The 23462-nt window shown below is 35.4% G+C and overlaps 1 protein-coding gene across 9 annotated transcripts in view; it reads right to left on the bottom strand.

Moving 5' to 3' along the window:
- Positions 1-88: 88 nt before the first annotated feature.
- pphln1 (periphilin 1) overlaps positions 89-23462 on the bottom strand; it is a 75866-nt gene continuing 52492 nt past the window's right edge. For 8 of the 9 annotated variants that reach the window (XM_062982489.1, XM_062982491.1, XM_008111105.3 and 5 more), the window contains 5 exons: positions 11104-11357; positions 9332-9414; positions 8777-8896; positions 7694-7834; positions 89-851 (listed from right to left, as the gene is read on the bottom strand). In XM_062982489.1, coding sequence (XP_062838559.1) covers positions 660-851; positions 7694-7834; positions 8777-8896; positions 9332-9414; positions 11104-11357 — 790 coding nt within the window. In that variant the 3' untranslated portion in view covers positions 89-659. The remainder of the gene's footprint in view (positions 852-7693; positions 7835-8776; positions 8897-9331; positions 9415-11103; positions 11358-23462) is intronic. The other variant, XM_008111114.3, reaches the window with a different exon arrangement.

Raw genomic sequence — 23462 nt, 5'->3', positions numbered from 1 at the left:
TATTCTTTCTCATTATTGTGCTTTTGGGATTAAATACTGTACATACCGAAATTGAATACTGTTTATGTAAGTTCAAGAAAATCCCAACTTTTCAAAAAGACTTGGAAGGATTTTAATTACAGGTCATTTCAACTTTACACCTCATATGAAACTATTTTTAAAACTTCTAATTTAGTGATGGCATTCAAGCAATTCTCTTATCCAAAATAACAGTAATGGAATGCAAAAAGGCTACCTGTCATGAGGACAACATACATGTAAATATACATAAAATATAGTTATACTCTATATACAGTCTTCAAACTAGTATTAATAAAATTACAAAATTGTCACTTGTATTAAGATAGCATCCTGTTTCAATAACTGGGACAACTTATACTGACCAGTATTAAATATGATGTATTTTACAATCTAAACTCAAATTGAATGCACAAATCAGTATTGAGATTTCAAAAATGGCATCACTGCTTCAAGTATATTTTGCCTTGTCAATAATTCTATGTGTAACGACGTGATTATATTGTCAAAGGACAATGTCTTAAAAGAATTCTGCATTTACTGAACTTATTTTTTCCTGTAGGACATACAGGTATTGGTATGAAGTTACTAGCATTCATTAAACACATAGTATTTATAACATGAACAATTCAGAACTGATGTTAGGGTTCTTCAAATTCTTGGCTTCTAGCATCATATTCTGTAATGAAGTGTTTAAGTTCTTCAATACATCTCTCACCAATTTCATGCAAGTTTTGTCTCAAGGAAAATTGGATGGATTTTTCTAACGAAGGGTCTTTTTCAATCAACATCTTCACTACAGCACCAAAGGTTTCACAGTCCTGTTTGTATACCTAGAAATGATTTTTAGAAGATAATGAATTAAATGTAGAAGTAATTAGGAATGTTCATCATCTAAAAAGAAAGCAGTTTTCTCAAATACCAAATGTACAAAGAAGCTGACAATTAGGAGCACATTTTGCCAGAAATGTGTAATTTGCTACTTATGAACGTATGAAGAGAAAGCAAATCTAGCTTCAGTTACAGATATCATGAATGTAAAACACTCTACATTGAGTTGTCTTTATAGTTCAGAAATTTCAGCTGATAAAAAAGCCAGCTAGAATGATGGTAGGTGACTAAGTGTTTTGAGTCCTAGACTGTTTGCAATATTTGAAGGTCTAAATGGTTTGGGACCAGGTTACCTAAAGAACTACTTACCCTAAAATGAAATTACATGGGTCCTGATACTAGCCTGAGGCCTGTACTTTGTTATGAACCATTGAAGTAGTAGATGCAAGTATAAAACAGAATACAAATGCATTAAATATGTGCAGAGGGGTCAGGAGTATCAGTTTTGTGTGTGTGAGGAGCGACTTGAGAAACTAAAGTCACTCCTGGTGTGAGAGAATTGACTGTCTGCAAGGATGTTGCCCAGGAGATGCACGGATGTTTGATGTTTTACCATCCTTGTGGGAGGCTTCTCTCCTGTCCCCGCATGGGGAGCTGGAGCTGACAAAGGAAGCTCACCCACTCCCAGATTCGAACCACTAACCTGTCAGTCAGCAGTCCTGCCGGCACAAGGGTTTAACCCATTGCAGCAGCAGGGGCTCCTTAGTATCAGAAGTGAACAGACTGAGAAAGGGTCAACTGCATTTACAGGGTTTTTACAGGCCAGCCACCTTCTCCCCCGCTGTTCCCTGACAATCCACAAACAACAAAAAGATGGGCTGCAGGAAAGAAATGGTGAAGCCTCCCTCTTCTGCAAGCTCTTCAGTTTAAAAACATGATAAAGGGAAAAGAGACAACTGGAAACATGCTTCTTTAGAAGGAATGCCATCACTTCACTCCAGATAGACAAACTCATCAGTAGAAGCTGAACTGGCAGGACTGATCGTATGCACTTCACCCAGTCCATTATTTATTCCAGACACCAATTCAATACTTGGCCATTTACAGACTCACATTTCACCCATACCACTGCTTTAACAAAACAGTATGCAGTTGAGTCTGGCAGCTGGATGTATTTGATTGAAGTACATAGTGCTCCCTTGTATTCCAGGCAGAATGGAAGTTGACTTAAGTATAGGTTAAAGCTAACTGGACTCCCAGACAGAAAGCTACATGACAATCTACCAGTTGCAATCATTCAAAATACATTAAAATTTTTTGTCAGGTTAGACCCTGTAAAAAAATTGGAATGTTTTGTTAATATGCATGTATAACTCAATCCACTGAATAGAAAAAAAAACATTAATGCCACAAATTCAGTTCTATTTTTTACTGTTTTGAATATTTTGCATACTGTCTGAGTATGCACCAATGGAGTTTGTAAACTTTTACAACCAGTCGTCAGCTGTATTCCATTCTTAGGATATTTCTGTACATTTTTAAGTGCTCAAAAATAGCTTCTGTTTTAGCTTGCTGTTACAAGGAACTGGATGAAATCAAACAGCCAGGATCAATAACCATTTTTAGTTGGTCCTCTCATGAATAGTTACCACCATAGTAGTCAAGTGAAATTTGACTTGGAAACTTTGTCATCATGACATAACAAAGAACATTTTTTGCCACTAGCTATTTATTGATATTCTCCTTGTCATTTCCTCCTTTGACTTCAACCTCGAGGTATTCATCTCAATACATAGTAAAAAATCCTTTTAAAAACAAAAAGGATTCCAATCTGTATAACACTACAAGATGCTTAGCACAAAAATATATAGGAAAATAAAAATTTGGTTCTTCTGGAATGTATTAAATACCTGCAAAAACCTGAATTCAATTGCTAGTTCCAACTAAAGCAGACAGATCCACTACTGCTACTTTTGAAGAGTAAGTTAATACAGGCAGTCCCAGATTAACAATTTTATATATGACTCCTAGCTACAAATAGGAGCAAGACAACAGGAAGTGAGAGGAAATCTACCTCTAAGAAAAGAAATTCATTCCTGAAAGGACAATCCAGTTCTCAGGGACAGAATGTGAGGTGAAATTTTCAAAACAAATATTACAGGAGTTTTAACCCTTCCCTATGCTATCCAAAACTAAAAAATGGCTGGAGTTACACTTTAAAATGTACCTGTTCTGACTTACATAAACATTCAACTTAAGAACAAACCTACAGTATGAATCTTGTCTATAACCCGGGGGCTGCCTGTACTTATGTAAATAGATATAAATCAATGGCTCTACTCCTTAGGATTAGCAATTGGATGATAGCCAGAATGCACAAGAATACATCTAAAAGCTGACTACAATCTTGAAATCTGTTGCTCAGTGACCCTCAAGAGAAAGTGCAGTGACCATTCTAAACATTACTTCATATACCAGATGTTCATTCCAGATTTACAGTCTCATCATTGTAGCATCCATCTGACGAAATGTTAAATATAGGCCTGTTTCTACCATGAAAATCTAATCTCCTCTTAAAACATTACCAATAACTTCTGACAGTGCTAAATTAGAATACATGGACATACGTATACAGGGTTCAACAGCTGTTTGCCTTTTACTAAGTCTGGATGAAGAAAGCCCACCAGTATCCAATTAATCTAATTCAAATGAGATTTTAAAATCGAAACTTTGCACAGGAACAAATCCATATTTGCTTTTTTTTAACAAAACAGAAGAAAGTCACAGGAAAATAATACTAAAATCTGAAGTTGCAATAATATGGCTGCGATCCTAGACACATTTATTGGGAAATGTAAGCCTCTGAATACATTTTAAGTAAACACTTGATACTGTCAGGTCAGAGAAGAAATTCTGGGGAGACAGTGTAGGTGAGTTGAGAATCTAGGAACACCTGAAGTACTACCTTAATCATATTTCCTTGTGTCTGCAAAAATTCATGTATTCAAAACCAGAGCATAGCCAATTTTAATATTCCATTCAATTCAAATTGAAGAAAAAGAGAACAAGGGAGAGAAACCAGAGACAGTAAAACCACAGGACTAGACGGTATGTAAATAGTACTATTTGGGCATAAAAGAAAGCAGTCATAAACCATACAAAAAGCATGAGCTATGTTATTAAAAAATTCCAAGTATGAATCAAGGATTTTGAACATTAGTAATATACTGTTACAGCTGTGGAACTCAGACCAACACAAAAACTACCGTAACTCACAATCATCCACTGAAAATTCTGGCTGCAGTGGGATTTCATTGAAGTATTTGCTCTACAGTTTACTCCTGTTTCTGAGTTGTTTTTGAACTCATTTCTTGAAAAAGAATTACCGATGTAGGATAATCTGCTTCCCGTTAGCATTTCTGATACACACAAGCAAAAAGTAATCCACCACCTTAAGACATTGATCGCTGGATTCTCACAGTACTACCTCATCTAGTTAACAGTATAGTACAGTGGGAAAACTCAAACTATATAATGCAGTTTCATAACATAATTAACCTGCATTGAACTGCATCATATGGCAGTGTAGACTCACATAATGCAGTTCAATGCAGTTAAACTACATTAAAAAACTGCATTATATGGTAGTATAGATGGCCTTAGAACCCTAATATCTAGAGACCTTTACATAGTTTTTTATTTTGTTTTCTAAAAAGGTACTTCAATTGGATTATTTTAAGAACAATTCTACCATAGGTTGCTACCTTGTTAAAAAAGTATCGACTTGTCTCTTACCAGTGATTTTGTCCTACTGGCAAGTGCAAGGAAATATTATTTTTACTATTCCTCTTAGCTAATATAGGAAATTAGTGAGTGTTTACTAATACCCTAACATACTCCTTGTCGGAGGCTTCTCTAACTCTAAAGAGAAGCCGAAGTGTAGGCAGCACTGCAGTGAAGGGAGATTAACAGGAAATATCTGCCCCACATTGTGTAGATTACAGCCCAATACAGCCCAATATTAAATCAACTACTTTGATTTATTATTATCAAAGATTTTAAAGACTGAAATATTTCAGCTAAAATGCCTCCAAATGTCACTAGGGAGTAAATAGCATTTCACTATAGGAAGGACCCACCCTTCAATAATTTACTATATTTATAAAAACTAACTGGAAACTGTTTCCAAAAAATGTTCTATAGTAAACTTATTTCTCAGGAAGGGTGTTGTTTTCTCTACAAAAAACAGTTTGCTTAGTAGCACTGCTTTTCTAGCTAGCAATGCATTAATAATTCCAGTTTTATGTTTATAGGCCCACATAGGAAGGAATTTTAATAAATGCCTCATCTAAAAGAGGACATAGGTTAAGCAAGGGTGGAGTTAATTGTGCTGTCATGGAAACAACACAGCCCCTTTGTAATAGAGCTAGAATGCAATTTTCTGTTGAAAACATGTATTCATTCCTAATAAGGCTTCTACACAAACTTGTTGTTTTTCCTGTCATCCAATTCTATATATCTCCTGTTCCAGTCAAAATGGCACACCATGTCAAACAGAAAGCTAAAGCTAAAAAGGTTAGTATACAAATCCAGTTACTCAAACTTGGCAAAGGGTATTGATTTATTTATTCCCTCATCCTTCCCTAATTCTAGGATGCTTAGGAATACTGAAAAAGAATTTGCACACTCTGAACTACCCAACAAGACAAGTAATACCATCTATCTAGTCATATGTATTGGCTAGGCTCAAGAGAGACAGCAAATGACCTTACTCTATAGAGAAGAAGATAGGAGAATGGGTTTAACTCAGTGGTTCTCAGCCTGTGGGTCCCCAGATGTTTTGGCCTTCAAGTCCCAGAAATCCTAACAGCTGGTAAACTGGCTGAGATTTCTTGGAGTTGTGGGCCAAAACACCTAGAGGCCCCACAGGTTGAGAACCACTGGCTTAAGCCTTCCATAACAAAATAGGCCCATACTACCTTATATACTCATGTGTAAGTCAGCCTCATGTATAAGTCAAAGGCAGGTTTTCAGGCTGAAATTATAAATATGTGGCCCATGGATAAATCAAGAGCCATTCCATGGAGACGGGAAAACACTAATTCTCTCTCTCTGGGCCAACCACTCCTGCCCACTGCTTCCATTTCACTGCCCAAACCTTCAAAGAGGACAGAAGCAGAGAGAGAGGTCAGAGCTTCTTTTGGGTTCTCCTGGGATAGACTAAGCTCTTGCATTTTGCTACTCAGAGAAAGGGATGATTCCTTTTTTTATAAGAGTTATGAGGTACAATATTCACTTTGACTCATGAATCAGTTGACCCAGGGGTTGGTCTTTTTGGCAAAACATTCTAGACTTAAATGTGAATATATAGGGTAACTATACAAATTGTAAGTCTACAAATAAGACTTGATTTTTTTTAAAAAAATAGATAGCACTTTGTTTTTGTAGGTTACACAGGTGAGACACTATCTTACAAGTGCATGAGTACAAAAAGAGAAGATGATTACACAGTGATGCAAAACAGCTTCAAAGATTGCAACTGAAGCCTTAAGTATGCTCATTTATACCAATTTGTTAATTTAAGCTAACAATTATGTCCAAACTGGTAAATTATGATTGAGTTTGCTTTTTATAAATCAGAATGAAAAAATGCTTCCAGTTCTGATTCAGCAGAAAAGGCTAAACGTTTGTTTTCAATTTAGATATGATGTCAAAGTATTGTTGGCTTGCCTACAATAAATTTCCATAAAGCTACTCTGGGATCATCCCTGAAGATGGTTCTGGGTATAAACACAGAACCGGTTGTACTCTTCAGATATTTTGGATGCAAACTCCCACATTTCCAAGCTAAAGATCTGAAATGCACCAGGTTGAAAACAGCTGCACCAGACACTATAAGAAATACATTTACTGTCATCACCTACAAGGTTCTGCTATACCTACTACAACAGTGGGTACACTGTCCAAAAGCACCCATCCTGATGCTGCATTCCTGAGGAGAAATATCCTGATGATGTCTAAGATAGCAGAATTCCACTCCATGACAAACTTGTTGTCTCTATTTTGACCATGACAGGTCAGAATTGAGGATTTAGAATCAAATAATCCACTTCATCTACCTGCACAAATTAGATAGGCACCAGTCCTTTGGGGATTCGAAGATGTACTAAAAATTTTATGATGTCAACTCCAACTTTCTATTGCCATGGTTTACCAGAACCATTATTTTGTTTTGGCTGAAGATAATTTCATTTTTTATTATAATTTTGTTATCACACTATTATCACTGTAAAATTGTACAGTTTTAATTGAGAGCATGGAAGGTTTACTTTTTTGGATTAGAACTCCCAGAGTCCCTTTGGCCACTTGCAAACTATGTATGTTATTGCTTGTATGTCATGCTATTTTTATAGTAGGAAATTCATAAATATTGGCAAAGAAGCAGCAGATATTTTCTATAGCTCTGTTTCTCAAACTGTGCTCCTCCATATGTTTTGGACTTCAGCTCCCAGAAATCCCAACCAGTTTACCAGTTGTTAGGAATAATGGGAGCCGGAGTTCAACACATCTAGAGGAGCAGTTTGAGAAACTCTGATCTATAGGAAAGACACTGTAATAGAGAATGCCACCTTTATTACATGGCATAGCATTAAGAAGCAGATACAATTTGTTTTCTTAAAGAGTATTTTGAAGCATTGCAATTTGAGGATATTAAAAATACTTGAGTTTTCTTATATAGCTTTAGAATATGACTATTAAAGCATGACATGATAAACCGAAGAGCAAACTCAATTCACAAAAAAGGGAAAATATTATTTATAAAATCAGTGAGAGTGATTCTTACTTGCTCAATCTCCGTTGTCTTTGCAGCAATTGCCTTGGCACGTCTAACGCGCTGAGTGTCTTCAAATAATTCATTATCGCCTGTTATGTTGGCAACAGTTTCTTCATGATGTTCTGCATATAATGGTTCCGAAGCTTCTGCCTTTAAGAAATAAACAGTAGTATTATGTGGCTAAAACAGATATGTAAGATAGATTAGGTATCTCCTCACTAAGTAACTCTAGCTGTTTTCATACATTTCAAACAAATTGGAACAGCACACACTTCAAAACAATTGTCCAAATTGCTATATCAGTGGAAGGCCAAATAAAGAGCTCCTGCAGTCAGATTTATGGCTTATGAAGCCTTTTGTGAACAGTCAATAAGTCAGATTAATTCAGGGCTGCACAGATCCAGATAATTTGAGCAGATCTGATCCAGTATAGCACTCTTATTATTTTGGCAATATATACTAAAGAAAATTCCTTTTGGTTTTACCAAAAGCAAATTGGCTAGCCTTCACTCAAAGCTACCTGCCCCTCCACCTCTGAACTGGGCTACACACCCTAATTTGTAGGCCTCTACATGGATCAGATACTCAGCCCTTCAATTGCCTTTCCTGAACCAAGTTTCAGAGTATAATTTAAAACTTCTGTAAGTGCTGCTCAGTGTTTGATCATGTAAACATGCAGAGTTGTAGCACAAAGAGGGCACAATGCAGGAGAAAGGACTGATTCTAGAGGATGTACTTGTGTCATTTCAGAAACTAAGGCAAAAAGAAATGTAGAGACCAAATTCCATTACCGGGCTTAAAGAGGAACACTGGCCAGACCATATGTTATGAAAAATTGCTTAAAGAGGTACCTGCAAAATTCTAAAACATCAAATTTGTGCAAAAACCAAACAAAACCTCTGCAAGCTCCTTTTCAGAAAACCAATTAAAATCAGGTTATCAACCCATAAAGAGGCATCTTTAGCCAAAACAAAAACACTGAAGACCTTTTTTATCACACAGGTTCTGAGCTTTGCTTGAACACCAATTTAGAACAACATGGAAAGAAAAAATAGCTTAATACAAATACCTATTGGCATTATTTTCACTTACTTCATATTCTGAAATTTCAGGTACGCTGCTTGTGTCTCCTTTCTCTGGTTTGTCGGTAGGCCACCTACTTGCAGCTTCTGCAAGCTCCTTTTCTGATAACCTGCCACTTTTGTCCAAGGCCTGATAAAAAAGGAAACCCAAAACTGTAAAGGCGTGAACATAAATATGTAGAAAAAACTGAATGCGAGTTCAAGATAATTTCAAATATATATGATCACAAAAACAGAAGAGAAACAGCCAGTATACACCAGCACAGAACTCCAATGAAAAGTTTATCTATTATTACCTCAGATAAAATTATTTATTTGAAAGGAAATGTATAAATTCAGTATTGTTTTAGAAAATGTGTATAATAGTAATTTAAATAATCTTGAAAGGTCCAGGGTATAAAAAAATAAAATGTCTCCAAAAAACTTAACTTTAGAACCCCCATTACAGATTTATAGATGTATAAATGAGTATTTATGTAAAACTTGTACCAAGACATAATAATGGAAGCTAAATTTTGTTTTATTCGAATTACTATTTTCTACAAACATAGTGTAAAATACCCACCTTTGAAGGGGGCACTGCTATAGTTCCTGAAGGGGATACATCCCCTGGGGTCTTCAAAGACTGAGTTGCTGGTCTCTCTTTATCTAAATAGACATATTTAAACATATTTAAAAGTGATTGTAGTGACACAGGCTTTTAAATTTAATATTTTCTAAATTAATAACTAAGTATATAGGCAGTTTTCACATATTTCATTATCCATAGCACATGTCAAAAAACAATTGCTCAGTTTCCTGTATCAATGGATGGACAAAGAAAGATGAATTTGGCTAGCTTTAGAAATTTCTTTAATATCTTGTAGTGAATATAGGATTTGGAAAAAAAAACCACTTAATAATAGCAACTGTCCAATATTTAACTACAATGTGGTTAGTGTAACTGACACATTGTAGCCAAGGCTTGCTTTCTAAAAAAACCCCCAAAAAACCCGAAGTGACAGACTTAAGTAGGTTTTCTTGAGACAAAATTTATTCTATAGCATCTCCAAAACTTAGATAACACAGATCCAAATGGATCATCCCAGTCTTTCCCACCAACTTGACTAAGAAAGCAACTTTTTTGGAAACAAGAGGACAGCTTCTTGCATGTTATTGTGCTGCAGTCTAGCATTCTTCGTCAATGTCAAAGCAGTGAAATGTAACAATATCAATTTCCCATGCCACCTTTAATATTTTCCACCCTGTGTTTTCAAAAATGCCAAGATCACTTTGAAGTTTTCCCTGTTCCCTTTATTTATCCAAAGCAAGATGTTTTTTCCAAGATTTTTGAGAAAAAGAACCCAAAGTCTAATTGTGCAATGATGATTTGTGCAGTTACATAATTATTTTACTCTAACATTCCAACATCTACAATGTTTAGGAGTAATGTCTCCTAAATGCAGTAATGGACAATACTTTATAACAGACTCAAAAAAAAGAGAGCATGGGTAGAAAGCTACACTGAAAAAAACCCTCTCTTTAATCTCAAAATCTCATCGTGAGTCTTATTTAGAACCAAAATAAAATAAAATAAGTTTTCACTCTATTACCAACTCCTGAAATGAGATGAAGAAAGCAAAGTTATTGATCACTGAAAGATGTAAACGGACTTGAGTTAGATAAGAAGTGAGCACATCACTATATGTGTGTGTGTGTGTGTGTGTGTATATATATATATATATATGTGTGTGTGTGTGTGTGTGTATATGTGTATATATATATATACACACACACACACACACACATACACACACACACACACCATATATATCTCAAGTTACTGTATAAGCCTAGTTTTCAGCCCTTTTTTAGAGCTGAAAAAGCTCCGCTCAGCTTATACTCGAGTGAGGATCCTGGCTGGCTTATGTTCAGGTCGGCTTATTCTCAAGTATATAGGTAATCAGACTTAGCCTTATCTTATTAAAGTCTTATTATTATCATAAATTACAATTTTATGTAAACATTCAAAACATTTAACCTATTGATGCCTCAAATAATGTAATTTTATTAGTTTCTATATTTATTTTTATTTTTGAAATTTGCCAGTAGCTGCTGCATTTCCGACCCTCTTCTTATACTCGAGTCAATAGGTTTTCCCAGTTTTGTGATAAAATTAGGTGCCTCGACTTATATTCAGGTTGGTTTATACTCAAGTACATACGGTACATCGGATGATATCTGATCACTGACAGCCAGCTCCTTAATCAGTAGAGACTTCTATCAATGGAATATAGAGAAAACTGCTATTTGCCTCACTGTTTCAAAGGGCCCCTCAACCCTCTGGAGTAAATTTACCTTGTTGGGAAATATTACTTTTATGCAAAGGTGGCATACTTCTGCTAAGTTGGGCTTGGTGAAAGGCAAAGGCTTTGCTCCTTTCAGGGGAATAACCTCTGCTGCTGACACTGGAACCAGATCTGCTTGGAGGAGAATCTCTTCTTGCAACCGGTGATTCCCTGAAGTAAGGAGAATCCCTCTTGTGTGGGGATCGGTCTCTTGTATAGTGAGAGGGGAATATTGGTTTTCGTCGGATGCCATCTCTGATGTCCCTTTAAAAACATTGGAACAATAAGAAGAAGAAACAGGCTGTAAATCTTCATTTTCTGTTTTTAAAAATATTTTCACAGTTTCTTACAGTATAATAGAAATGTATCTTCTTATATGACTGAATGGAAATCCTAATAAATAAGAAATAGGCTGGCAATCTCTCTCCCAGGTACAAGTGAGGGGACATCATAGGGAGGAGGGAGAAAGCTTGTTTTCAGCTGCCCTGGAGACTAGGATGTGGAATAATGGCTTCAAAGTGCAGGAAAGGAGATCCCACCTGAACATTAGGAAGAACTTCCTATCTGTGAGAGCTGTTCGGCACTGGAACTCTCTGTCCTGAAATGTGGTTGAGGTTCCTTCTTTGGAGGCTTTTAAGCAGAGGCTGGATGACATGCTTTGAATGTCATCTTCCTGCTTCTTGGCAGGGGGTTGGACTGGATCTCTTCCAACTCTATGATTTTATGTCTGTGTGTTTCAACAGTTCTATGGTAGGTTTGTGTGTATTATCTGTCAAATTCCACTGGTTTTTCTTGGGCAAAAAATACTCAAGCCTGGTTGGTGTGGATGCGAGAGGGGCTCTGTTTGGTGGCTGGCCCTGGGCTCTGGAACTCTAAAAACAAGACTCTTTGGGAAGAAATCTAATGTGCTATCAATTGCTTTAAACTGTCACAATGATGATTATTAACAGTACAAAAACAAAGTTCAGCATTAATGACTAAAATAAAAAATGATTATGAGTTATTTCAGCATATCTATAGAGAAAAGATTAACAAAATCATGAGAAAAGTTTAAGCCTTGAAAAATCTCATAAAATTAACAAGTATGGAAACTAACAGCAACCAGATCTAGATGAAGAATGTCCATATCGACTAGAAAGTTGTTTAAGAGGAACAGAGGGTTTTTGTTCTCTAATCAGACTTATATACCATAATACTGCCATGTAAGAAAGTGTAACTATTTTGAGGGAATAAAAACACATTTTGGCTGCTTCACCTCTGTCTCTTTAGAAGCATATGTTTGAAGTATATGACATACAGGAAGCCATACACATACATACAGATGCAACACATGGAGAGAAAGAGCCCTCTAGTGTTGAAGCCAGCCTTATTTTATTTTTTTCAGCATTTTGAAATAGCCAGCCATCATTTTAAACAAGGACTAACAGTATAAAATTATCCATACCACTTTTCCAAGACACACTTCTATATTATTGGAAAACTGGAAGGGTTCCCAAGGATCATCTTGCCCAACTCTCTGCTAGTACAGGCACAGAATCAGCTGCCAAATTTGGGGTCCCTCCCTGCACCCTTTTGCGTGCTCTTGGTAAACTGGGATCATAATATGAATGTTATAGTTTTACAACTGTCTCCACTGAAGCTTTATCACCAATCCTTGTTTCCACAACAAGCTACATTTTTTTCAAAATTCTGACTATATTGGTTTAATTTATCAATGTTATGTCCAATTCACTGATACTAGGTTTAATTTGATGTTAGGTTTTTAATGCTGTTTTCATATGTGGGGTCTATGAAGGCACTGAATGTATGCCGTTGTTTGTTGGAATCTGCCCTGAGTCCCTTCTGGGAGATAAGGCAAAATAGAAATAAAGGTTTTATTTAAAAAATCCAATGATCACGGGAACAAAAAGTGAGATGAAATCATCTGAACAGGGGCACAGGCAGCAAGACAAACACCACAGGGTGTTAACCCTTCCCTATGATATCCAATGATAAAAATACTTTTTTTTGCTAGAGTTATACCTAAAAATGTACCTGTTCTGACTTACAAACAAATTCAATTTAAGAACAAACCTACAGAATCCATTTTGTTCACAACTTGGGGGCTGCCAGCAAGAGACATTTCCTTATGCACAGGACATTTCCTTCCTTCACATGTTATTGATTTACAAGTTCAGAAATATTATAAGCCAAGAAATGAATATGTCTGACTTTCAAACTATTCCAGTATGTAGAAGTCTACATCATCTTCCAAAAATAAAATAAACCCTTAGACCGTAAATTCATTCAGTCCTCTTCATTACAACAGACCTTGAAGCATCAGGATCAAGTGAACATTCCTTGTACTATTTTTATATACTTTTTAACTCCTACTTACCAATTCATGCCAAAACCATATTTTTCAAAGTTGGAAACTCCCAAGACTGTTTTACATATTATCTTATTAATGGCCAACAAACAAAAAATTGCAGCAGGGTAGGGAGAATAAGGTTTCCAACTTCCATGCCTTGAAGCCAACTCACCAAATGAACCATAACAGAAGTTGTAGTCCAAAACTATCTGAAAAGGCACAATCAGCCAAGCTTTTAAAGTAAATAGTGGGGCACAGGTTTCACAACAGCACTAAACCACTTTACATAAAGCTCAAAATCACATTAACAGGACACAGAACATCAGCAAACTCTTCACAACAAACTGACAAGAAGGAAAAATACGTATTATTGGCAGCTATCAACTTGAGGAAATCAAGGAAATTTAGATACTGAAAAGCCTCGGGCCACTGAATCTGTCAGTCTTTGGTCCTGTAGATGAGTTTTTGATATTTTTGCTACAAGGAAATACAGTAATCTAGAAACAGTAACAAACACTGTGAGAAGTTTCTCCTACATCTGACTGTTTCCCTGTATGCCTCCTATCTAAGTTCTCAAGTGCTGAGAACTTGAGGCCAGAAATTGATTTCTTTAACTAGAAGCAAAACACTAAAACATATTGTTATAAGGTACAGTATTTATGTTATAATTTATATACCCTTAAGAGCAGCAAAAAAAGCCAGAACTTTTTAACAATTTGAATTCAAAAGAAAACAGTTATTATAATCTCATGCACAGCTTCCTAGCCCTTAACTTCTAAACCGAGAGCTTAGTTTTACTGATACATCAACCACTGTATTTACAAAACTGATTTTCCTTTTTTTATTTTGGCATGTAAATTTAATGTTTAAAACTACTACTATGAATCAGTATCAAAATAAAGCAGCAGTGTATTACACAATGTGGCACTGTTAACATCTACACTAAATGCCACCTATTGTTTGGAAAAGCCATTTGAGGAAATAAATACACAATGATTAAGCTACTTATTTTAATTATAAGTTGATTTTTCTCTATCACTTATTGTCCTTGGTTTTCCAGTTCATTCTGAAGTCAACAATGGTATGTTTATAAAGTACTTTTATAAATACTTATGAGCTATAAAGTTTATTATAGGCATTCATAATGTGTGAGCATTTCCATAACAAGTCTCTCTTTACAACAGCCTAGAATTAAATTGCACATTGGGTAAATAAATGGTAGATTTAGTGACCTGCAAACTTACTATATTTGGAAAATCCAAATTTGGTTCTTTTATATGTTAAAATAAGGAAGTAATAAAATACATTCAAATGGGCTTAGATCGAATAAATGTAACAAAGGAACAAAACCTTTCCCATTGACAGCCAAGACTGTGGTTAGAATTTCAGAAGGATTTCAGAGTGTTTTCAATTGGATACGCTTAAGGAGCTTGTTTAACCTTAAGGAGTCAAGGTAGATTTTGTCTTTCAAAACAATAAAAAACATTTCACATTTAATTAGAAAAGAGGTAAATTTTTTAAATGACAACCTGAAAAATAATTCAACCACTGAAAGATTCTAACGTTGAAATGTCTTTCACTGTAATGAATATTTTTATATTCGTAAATAATGGGAGCACAAATGAATTGTTTTAATTTGTTAAAAGCCATATTGAATTCCTGGAGAAAGGGAGGATACAAATTAAACATATAAATGCATACATATATGTGCAATTGACAAACAGAACTAAAAAAACAAGCAAAATATTTCAGCTTTTGCCTTCTTCAGTTAAACTAAGCTGCATCCAACGTGCAGCTTAGTTTAGAGCACTGTTTTCAGCATTCATCCATCTACGGATGGTAGTATTACCCTCTCAGTTGAGGCTATGTGGTGTTAGAGCCTTTAAATCCAGAAATCTTCCCTTTTGTCCAAAAAGACTGGAGGAAACAGCACCTCCATATTAAATAGGAAGAGATCAAAAGTTTGCATTTTATTCAGCCATGTATCTACCAGACCTTCAGATTTCATTAGTACTGTTTGAGCCTCATAATAGCTAAGCCAAAGCCATTGTTATAGCAACCTGTTAAATGTCAGCTCCTGAGGTCTTTGATGAATTCCACGTTCTATGACACTAAGGAAAAAATACAGGGTGTTTCAAACAGATGGGCCCAATTTCAAAGCAGTATATTCCATGACAGCAACATGTTAGAATCACACAAAAAGTTACAAATGGTTTAACGAGTTACCAAAAATATAGCATTACTTTTCCACCAATTGTACTTCAGAAACCATAGATGTGAGAGGGCATTGCACCACAAATTCATCCCTTCATTTTAAATTGTGAAAGCATTCTTTTTTGTGTATAAGAAAGAAAAAACTGACATGATATGCAATTTTCCCATTGTCTATTATATTTAATGATACATGCATTTGATAATGTGGGGAATTACTTTTAAAAACCATTAGTCTTTCTAATTTAATTTGATCATTAGGTCTATTAATTTGGATACTCTGTGAGCAGCAGGTTGCTTGTATGAACAAAAGAAAAACAACTGATGATGATTGTTTATATACATTCTGCTTTTTCTCTTTAAAAAGACTCAAAGTGGCTCAGAGAGTCAAACTTAGGATTCTAAGTCATCCTGTTCTCTTTAGTAAGGGCAGAAAACGTCTAACTCATAAATATTGAAACCTCACCATATCCCCCGACTTCACAACAAAATGAATGAAAATTCAAAGAAGCTCTCAATACCAAATCCCGGCAATATTTGATCCAACTGGCAAGAACTGAAAGCACATTGAAAAGAACAGCAAACCTGTTCAATGTAACATATCTAGGAGGTTCCAGAAAAGTCAAAATCCACAAAGCAGTGATAGGTTTATTGCTTGTCTGTGGATTTTATTGTATTTTTCTGCATGGTCAACATGGCTACTCCTGAATCCAGGACAGAAAGCAAATTTATGTGAGTCTAAAAATCATAAGTACTTTTCTAACATCACAGGAAAAACTGTTCAAAACTCTCCAAATCAACAATTACTTATTATTGACAAAGACTAGCTTTAGATCAAACTGCAGAGCACAGAAATTACAAAATATGAGCTATGAAATGTTCTTACTCTATTGACTTTATGTGACTAGATCTTTAAGAGGCCTAGAGTTAACCCTTTCTACAAATTCAAACTTTGTGATGGCATGCAAAAGATGAGAACAGAGGTGTTGTTTTCCCAAACACTAAAGTCCTGAGGAGGGGGCATAAACACACAAAAGCCTCTCTTGTCTCAGGGGGCTTCAGACAGTAAAAACACTTCTCAAAGACTTGCTAAACTATTCATTTGATGAGAGACCGGGCCAATCCACATGTCAGTAAATCACAGAGTGGCATTTATTAGCTACCCTTTCCCTTAAGATCCTAATCAGCTCCATCCAGATCACTCGCTGCTAAGGCCCTACAATACAATACTATTGTAGGTGTAAATAAAGTGCACCTGGGACGAATGACCTTTATTTGAACTTACGGCATGTTGCAAATAAATGCCAAAGTGTCAATAAATAAATAAAATATCATTTGGCTTTCATGGTTTATGGCTGATTAACTGTCTACAGCATTTCACACCGAGGAAGCGACAGAAATACAACTGGGTAATTGCATTCTGTGAATCCAGAGTTAATACTGTATATCTTTTTTTATCTGAGACACTTTGAATGGAATCTACTAATAATAAATGTATTTGTTGCCTGCCTCTCCTTATGGCTAGAGGCAGGTTACAACACAGGGAAAACACAGTTCCATAACATTTATCAAAAACACATATATAAAACCACATAAAATAGATATATTAAAATACATACAGTAGAGTCTCACTTATCCAACATAAACGGGCCAGCAGAACGTTGGATAGGCGAATATGTTGGATAATAAGGAGAGATTAAGGAGAAGCCTATTAAACATCAAATTGGGTTATGATTTTACAAATTAAGCACCAAAACATCATGTTATACAATAAATTTGACAGAAAAAGTAGTTCAATATGCAATAATGCTATGTAATAATTACTGTATTTACGAATTTAGCACCAAAATATAATGATGTATTGAAAACATTGACTACAAAAATGCGTTGGATAATCCAGAACATTGGATAAGCGAGTGTTGGATAAGTGAGACTCTACTGTAATATAAAGATTAAAATGTTGCTTTCAAGACCAGTTAGAATCAAGGAAGTTGTAGTTTTACTAGGTCTTTAGCCTTTTCCATCAAAGAGTGCTGGTGCCTCACCAAACTACGAATTCAAAGATTCCATAGCAATGAGCAGTAACAGGTAAAGTGGTGTAGATGTACCCTTGGTTACTAAGGACAACCCCAGTTTTAGCACTTTGATCTGAATAATGTTTAAATATTTTACTAATTTTAAAAATTATATTGCAATAAAATATAAACCAAAAGTGAATATTTTCTTCCAAGTTATAGGCAGCACAGAGCATTATAGTAAAAGGACTTATTTTGCTGATTATTTATCTTGCAAGAAATAAATTATGAAAAAATGCATCTTTTACGAAAGTTTTCTTGTAATAGATACATTGTATTCGGTTAATTTATTTTGCTCTAAAAACTGATAAAAAGACCCAATTCAAAATGCGAATAGATCATATGATATACAATTACAGCTCTCTTCAGTGTGACAATACAGTTATAACTTCCTTTAAATATTGTCCCTTTGGAAAGATTGTTAACTAACTCAAGGCAAATAAAACAAATACGAAGGCCGGAGCTTTCAAATATGAATTTCACATCTGCAGGCATAAATAAGCAAGGTTAATCTTTTCTGAATTTTAATAATTTTTTTATTCTACCACAAGATAAAACAATTCCCACTTAGGCAGAAATACTACCTTTCTACTTTAATTTTCTTTTAAGATTAATCAGAGAAAAGTTCTTTTAAAACAGGGGTCCCCAAACTAAGGCCCGGGGGCCGGATGCAGCCCTCCAAGGCAATTTACCTGGCCCCTGCCCTCAGTTTTAGACTTAGGCTTGCCCAAAGTCTGAAATGACTTGAAGGCACAACAACAACAATCCTACTTGATTATCTCATTGGCCAGAAGCAGGCCCACACTTCCCACTGAAATCCTGATAAGTTTACAGTATGTTGGTTAAAATATTTTTATTTTTAAATATTGTATTCTTTCATTTACCAATATTGTAAATGAATGATATGGTAACAATATAATATATTGTGTATATATATAATATTGATAATAATATTATAATGTAATACAATATAATATTTATTTATTTATTACAGTATTTCTACCCCGCCCTTCTCACCTAATAGGGGACTCAGGGCGGCTAATAATAATAATACAATATAATAATATTGTATAATATAATAATATTAATTATATATTATATGTAATATTACTAATAATATTACGGTATAATGGTATAGTACAATATAGTAATATATAATGCTAATATTGTGTTATGCTAATAATATAATATATTGTATGTACCTACAACTTGTAAGCCGCTCTGAGTCCCCTTCGGGGTGAGAGAGGGTGGGGTATAAATGTAGTAAATAAATAAATAATTGTTGCTGAGGGGGTTTTTTTGCACTACAAATAAGACATGTGCAGTGAGCATAGGAATTTGTTCGGTTTTTTTTTTTCAAATGATAATTCGGCCCCTCAACAATCTGAGGGACCATGAATCGGCCCTCCACTTAAAAAGTTTGAGGACCCCTGTTTTAAAACTTTGCTAAATAGTAAGTTGACTCTTTTTTACTTTCTTTTCACACACATCATACTTTCGTGGGGGAAATATACCAAGAAAAATTTCTAGAGTTAAGTAAAATGTTGCCTGCATTTCATGCTGATATTTTTATTTAGCTTTAGCAGATACCAATAATTTTAATTTATCACATAAACCTATATGACTGCTCCAAATATTTACCTTAAAAACTCTTTTTTTTTCACTAAAATTTTCATTATACCATAGCTTCTAAAAGAGCAGAATACAATATTGTCAACCTTAAGACCACATATGAAATTGCTTACACACTTCCAATTCAATTTCAACCTGTACTTATTCACAATGAAGGTTTAACTAGGGACTCAGAAGCTCGAATATTGCACTCTGTCAGTGAATCTAAGCAATCAAACTGCAATGCACAAAAGCTCATGCTAAAATAAATCACATGTCACAGGTCTTATTTTTCCTTCCCATACCCACCTTTCAAATAATGAAACAGACTAACCTGAAAATTCATCTGAGAAGAAACACATAGACTACATTTCCACGCTGGCCCTACTCTGCAGCCACACAGCAATGCAGGCAACTCACCTTTTTTTTAATTACTAGCTGTGCTGTGGCTTATGGGAATTATCTATATATATAAAAGGGTAATGACATTTCGGCCTAGGACAAAACAACAAAACTACACATCCCAGAAACACTAAACTTGGCAGAACAACCCCTCATCCGTGCCTCTACGTTCATACAACAAACAGCTCCAGCTACTCCAGAAAACGGCCAGGCTTTGAGACTGCAAGGCTATTCACTGCTATTCCACCTGGCCAACAAAGGATTCCCATAAACCACAGCAACGCGTGGCCGGGCAAAGCTAGTAATCTTATATTATTTGCTTTGAACTGGATTATATGAGGCCCCTTCTACACAATTGTATAAAATCCACACTGAATTGGATTATATGTCAGTGTGGACTCAAGCTAACCCAGTTCAAAGCAGATACTTTGGATTATATCTGCCTTGGCATTCTGGGTTATATAGCTGTGTGGAAGGGCCTTGAGTCTACAATGTCATATCATCAAGTTCAAATCAGATAATCTGTATTTTATCAGCAGTGTGGAAGACATTTAAGTGAGGCCTAACTCTGCCTGTCGCCATTGTGGCTGAGTGGGCTGTTAGGAGATTCAGGGGGTGGGGCCTAAAGGGACGGGGCCTACACTTCTGACCGGCAACCAGGGAGAAACGGCTTTTCCACATCTTCTAATTTGAACTTTATTTTTCTATGGTTTTTTGATTGAAAGACATAGATTGGATGACTGTATCTTCTGTGGACAAATTTGGTTTGATTGGGTTCAGTGGCTTTGTTGTTTACTCCATAGTAAAAACACACATTACATTTTTATATAGAGAGACTTTAATGGCTTCAACCATATCCATCTCTCCCCTGCTAATGTTCTTTTCTTTCATGGAGATAGAAGAAGGTATCAATTTCTTGTTAAATACGAGACTATTCTAAAAGGGGAAAATGTGCAACAATTTCTATTAAGATCATCAATTCAGTTCAGTGTTATCCAGGTGTCCTTAAAATGTACTATAGACCAAAAATCCTATTAAATGTCTGAAAAGAAATTAAAAAAAATTCAATATACCATTGGTAAATATTATGTTTTCATAACAAAAGTATCCCATCTGCTACAAATCACTGGTGCCACATATGTTTACATTATTTTGAATAATCTGCCAATCATAGTCACAATTTTCCCATAAAGTCACTAAAAGGATTTCCAACATAATGAAACTGTAATCACAGCAGCTTGTCTTACAAGACTTCCTACTATTATGTCTGTGGGAGTACTGGCAAACTGCAGTAAGACAATTACCTCCAAGCTCCCTGTAGTTACACACTGGCCTCTCATGAGACTACTTATCTTAAAATCACTGCTATATGTAGACATATAAGCAAAACATTTAACTGGAATAGGAGTTCTACATTCAATGCTATAACATGCGCCAGTTATTAAAGAATTATTAGAAAAATGATACCATCTGATATGAATGCTCTCAAGCATTTAGTAATCATGCTTTCTTCACTAAGAAAAAAACTCAGCATATGTAATGACTATTTTTTGTTTCCCTGCATCCAGAATTTTTGAAAATAACTGGGCCTACACAAAAAAAGCATTTACAGTGGGCCCTCTGATTTACTGAGGTTTGATGTCATGACTCCCCCGACCCACAGATATAATGTTCAATACCCATTGTATACAATAGGACAGTAAAACGGTGTTCCTTACATAAAATGGTGACAAACTCAAATGAGTGCTGAAGAGAGCCTGAGGATATATGAGTATAAGAATTAGAGAGGATACTCAAATTCAAGGGTTTAAAGTAAGGGATCAGGAAATAAAAATCAGAATATATGCGGACGATGTGGTATGTATTTTATCCAACCCAACACAAAGTGTTTCAAAATTCTTAGAGGTAATTAAACAATACGGGGAGGTATCGGGATTTAAAATAAAGACAAATCTAAATTTGTTACAAAAATATAGACACTAAAACTATTAGGAAATTAGAAGAGGCTGCCAATTGTAAGGTTGTCCCAAAGATCAAGTATCTGGGAATTATGACCTCGAGCAAAAACATTAGCTTATTTCAAGATAATTAAGGGAAAACATGGTCAGAGATCAAAGAAAACCTGAGCAATTGTCAGAAGTTACCATTAACCTGGTTGGGCAGAGTAGCAATAATTAAGATGTTACTCCCAAAAATGCTCTTTTTATTTCAGAACAGATCAAAGGGACCAAAACTTTTAACATATGGAAAAGGGATATTATTAAATTTGTTTGGTCAGGGAAAAAAGCCAGAATTGCTTACAAGAATCTAATTGACACCAAAGAGGGGGGGGGGGGCTAAATTTACCAGACTCAAGAACTTATTATGAAGCCGCCTACATGAGTTGGCTCAAAGACTGGATTCAATTCAGGAATACCAATTTACTTAACCTAGAAGGATATGGATTACGATTTGGGTGGCATGCATACCTATGGTATGAAGGAGAGAGGATAAATAAGTCTTTTAATAAACATATAATTAGAGGAAGTCTAATAGATATCTGGAATAGGTACAAGTTAGCTATGGAACCGAAAACACCTTTGTGGTTGAGACCATTAGAAGCTATTGTGAGACCCTCCTCGAAGGATGATGTAAGAACTTACGGGGAATTGCTTACCAGAACTAAGGGCCGATGGGCATTGAGGGGAAAAGATGAACTGGGTATCAAAGACTGGTTTCATTGTCACCAATTATAGGAAATATTTTTAAAGGATGAAAAGAAGGGATTTGCTTCAAAAAAATCAGAACTGGAAACTATACTAGACAAAGGGAACAAAAATTTAATAGCCAGACTTTATAAATATATTCTAGGTTACAACATGGAAGATAATCAAGTAAAAACCTCCATGATTTCATGGGCAAAAGATCTAGGAAGAAACATAGACTTTTATAATTGGGAGAACTTGTGGAAAAAAGGCTTTAAATTTACAGTGGCGGCCTCAGTAAGAGACAATTTATATAAAATGTTTTACAGATGTCACACAACCCCAGTTCTACTAGCTAAAATAGACAAATCACAATCAGGATGCTGTTGGAGGTGTAAAATACAGAAAGGGACCTTCTTTCACGTATGGTGGTCTTGTGAATTGGTGCAAGTCTTTTGGAAAAAAATAGTAAAAGAAACAAATAAAATGATCCACAACAAAGTAAAAAAAAATCCAGGGATGTGCCTTTTAGGGTTATTCAATGATGAACTAGTGCAGCCAGAAAGAGAAATCTGCCTGTACAGTTTTGCGGCTGCACGCATAATGATTGCCAGTGACTGGAAAGGTGAAAAAACATTAAGTATTAAAAATTGGAAGGATAAGTTGAGGGATTATGCACAGATGGCCAAGATTTCTAGCAATCTGAAATATGAAAGTCATGAAGTTTTTGAAAGAAATTGGAAGCTGGCCTTAGCATATCTGACGGGGGAATCTAAGTGATAAAAACAAGGGGAATTTATTGATCCAGAAGCACAGAGGGTTAAACAAAATTATGTATAAACTCTACGCTGTTCAGTGTCGAGAGTCAAGGTGGTGGGTCACACTGGGGGTGGGTTGAGGGGTAATTATATTGTGGGTGGTGGGTTGTATATGTATGTGTACATGTTTGTAATGCATACTTTAAGTGTTTTACAACTTTAAAAAATATTATTTTTTTTAAAAAAACCACGGTATGAAATATATATTCTACCTGCCT

The sequence above is a fragment of the Anolis carolinensis genome, chromosome 5 (assembly GCF_035594765.1).
Source record: "Anolis carolinensis isolate JA03-04 chromosome 5, rAnoCar3.1.pri, whole genome shotgun sequence".
In the NCBI taxonomy this organism is placed as follows: domain Eukaryota; kingdom Metazoa; phylum Chordata; class Lepidosauria; order Squamata; family Dactyloidae; genus Anolis; species Anolis carolinensis.
The sequence above is the reverse complement of the archived record's forward strand: the minus strand, read 5'-3'. Positions and strand labels throughout refer to the sequence as shown.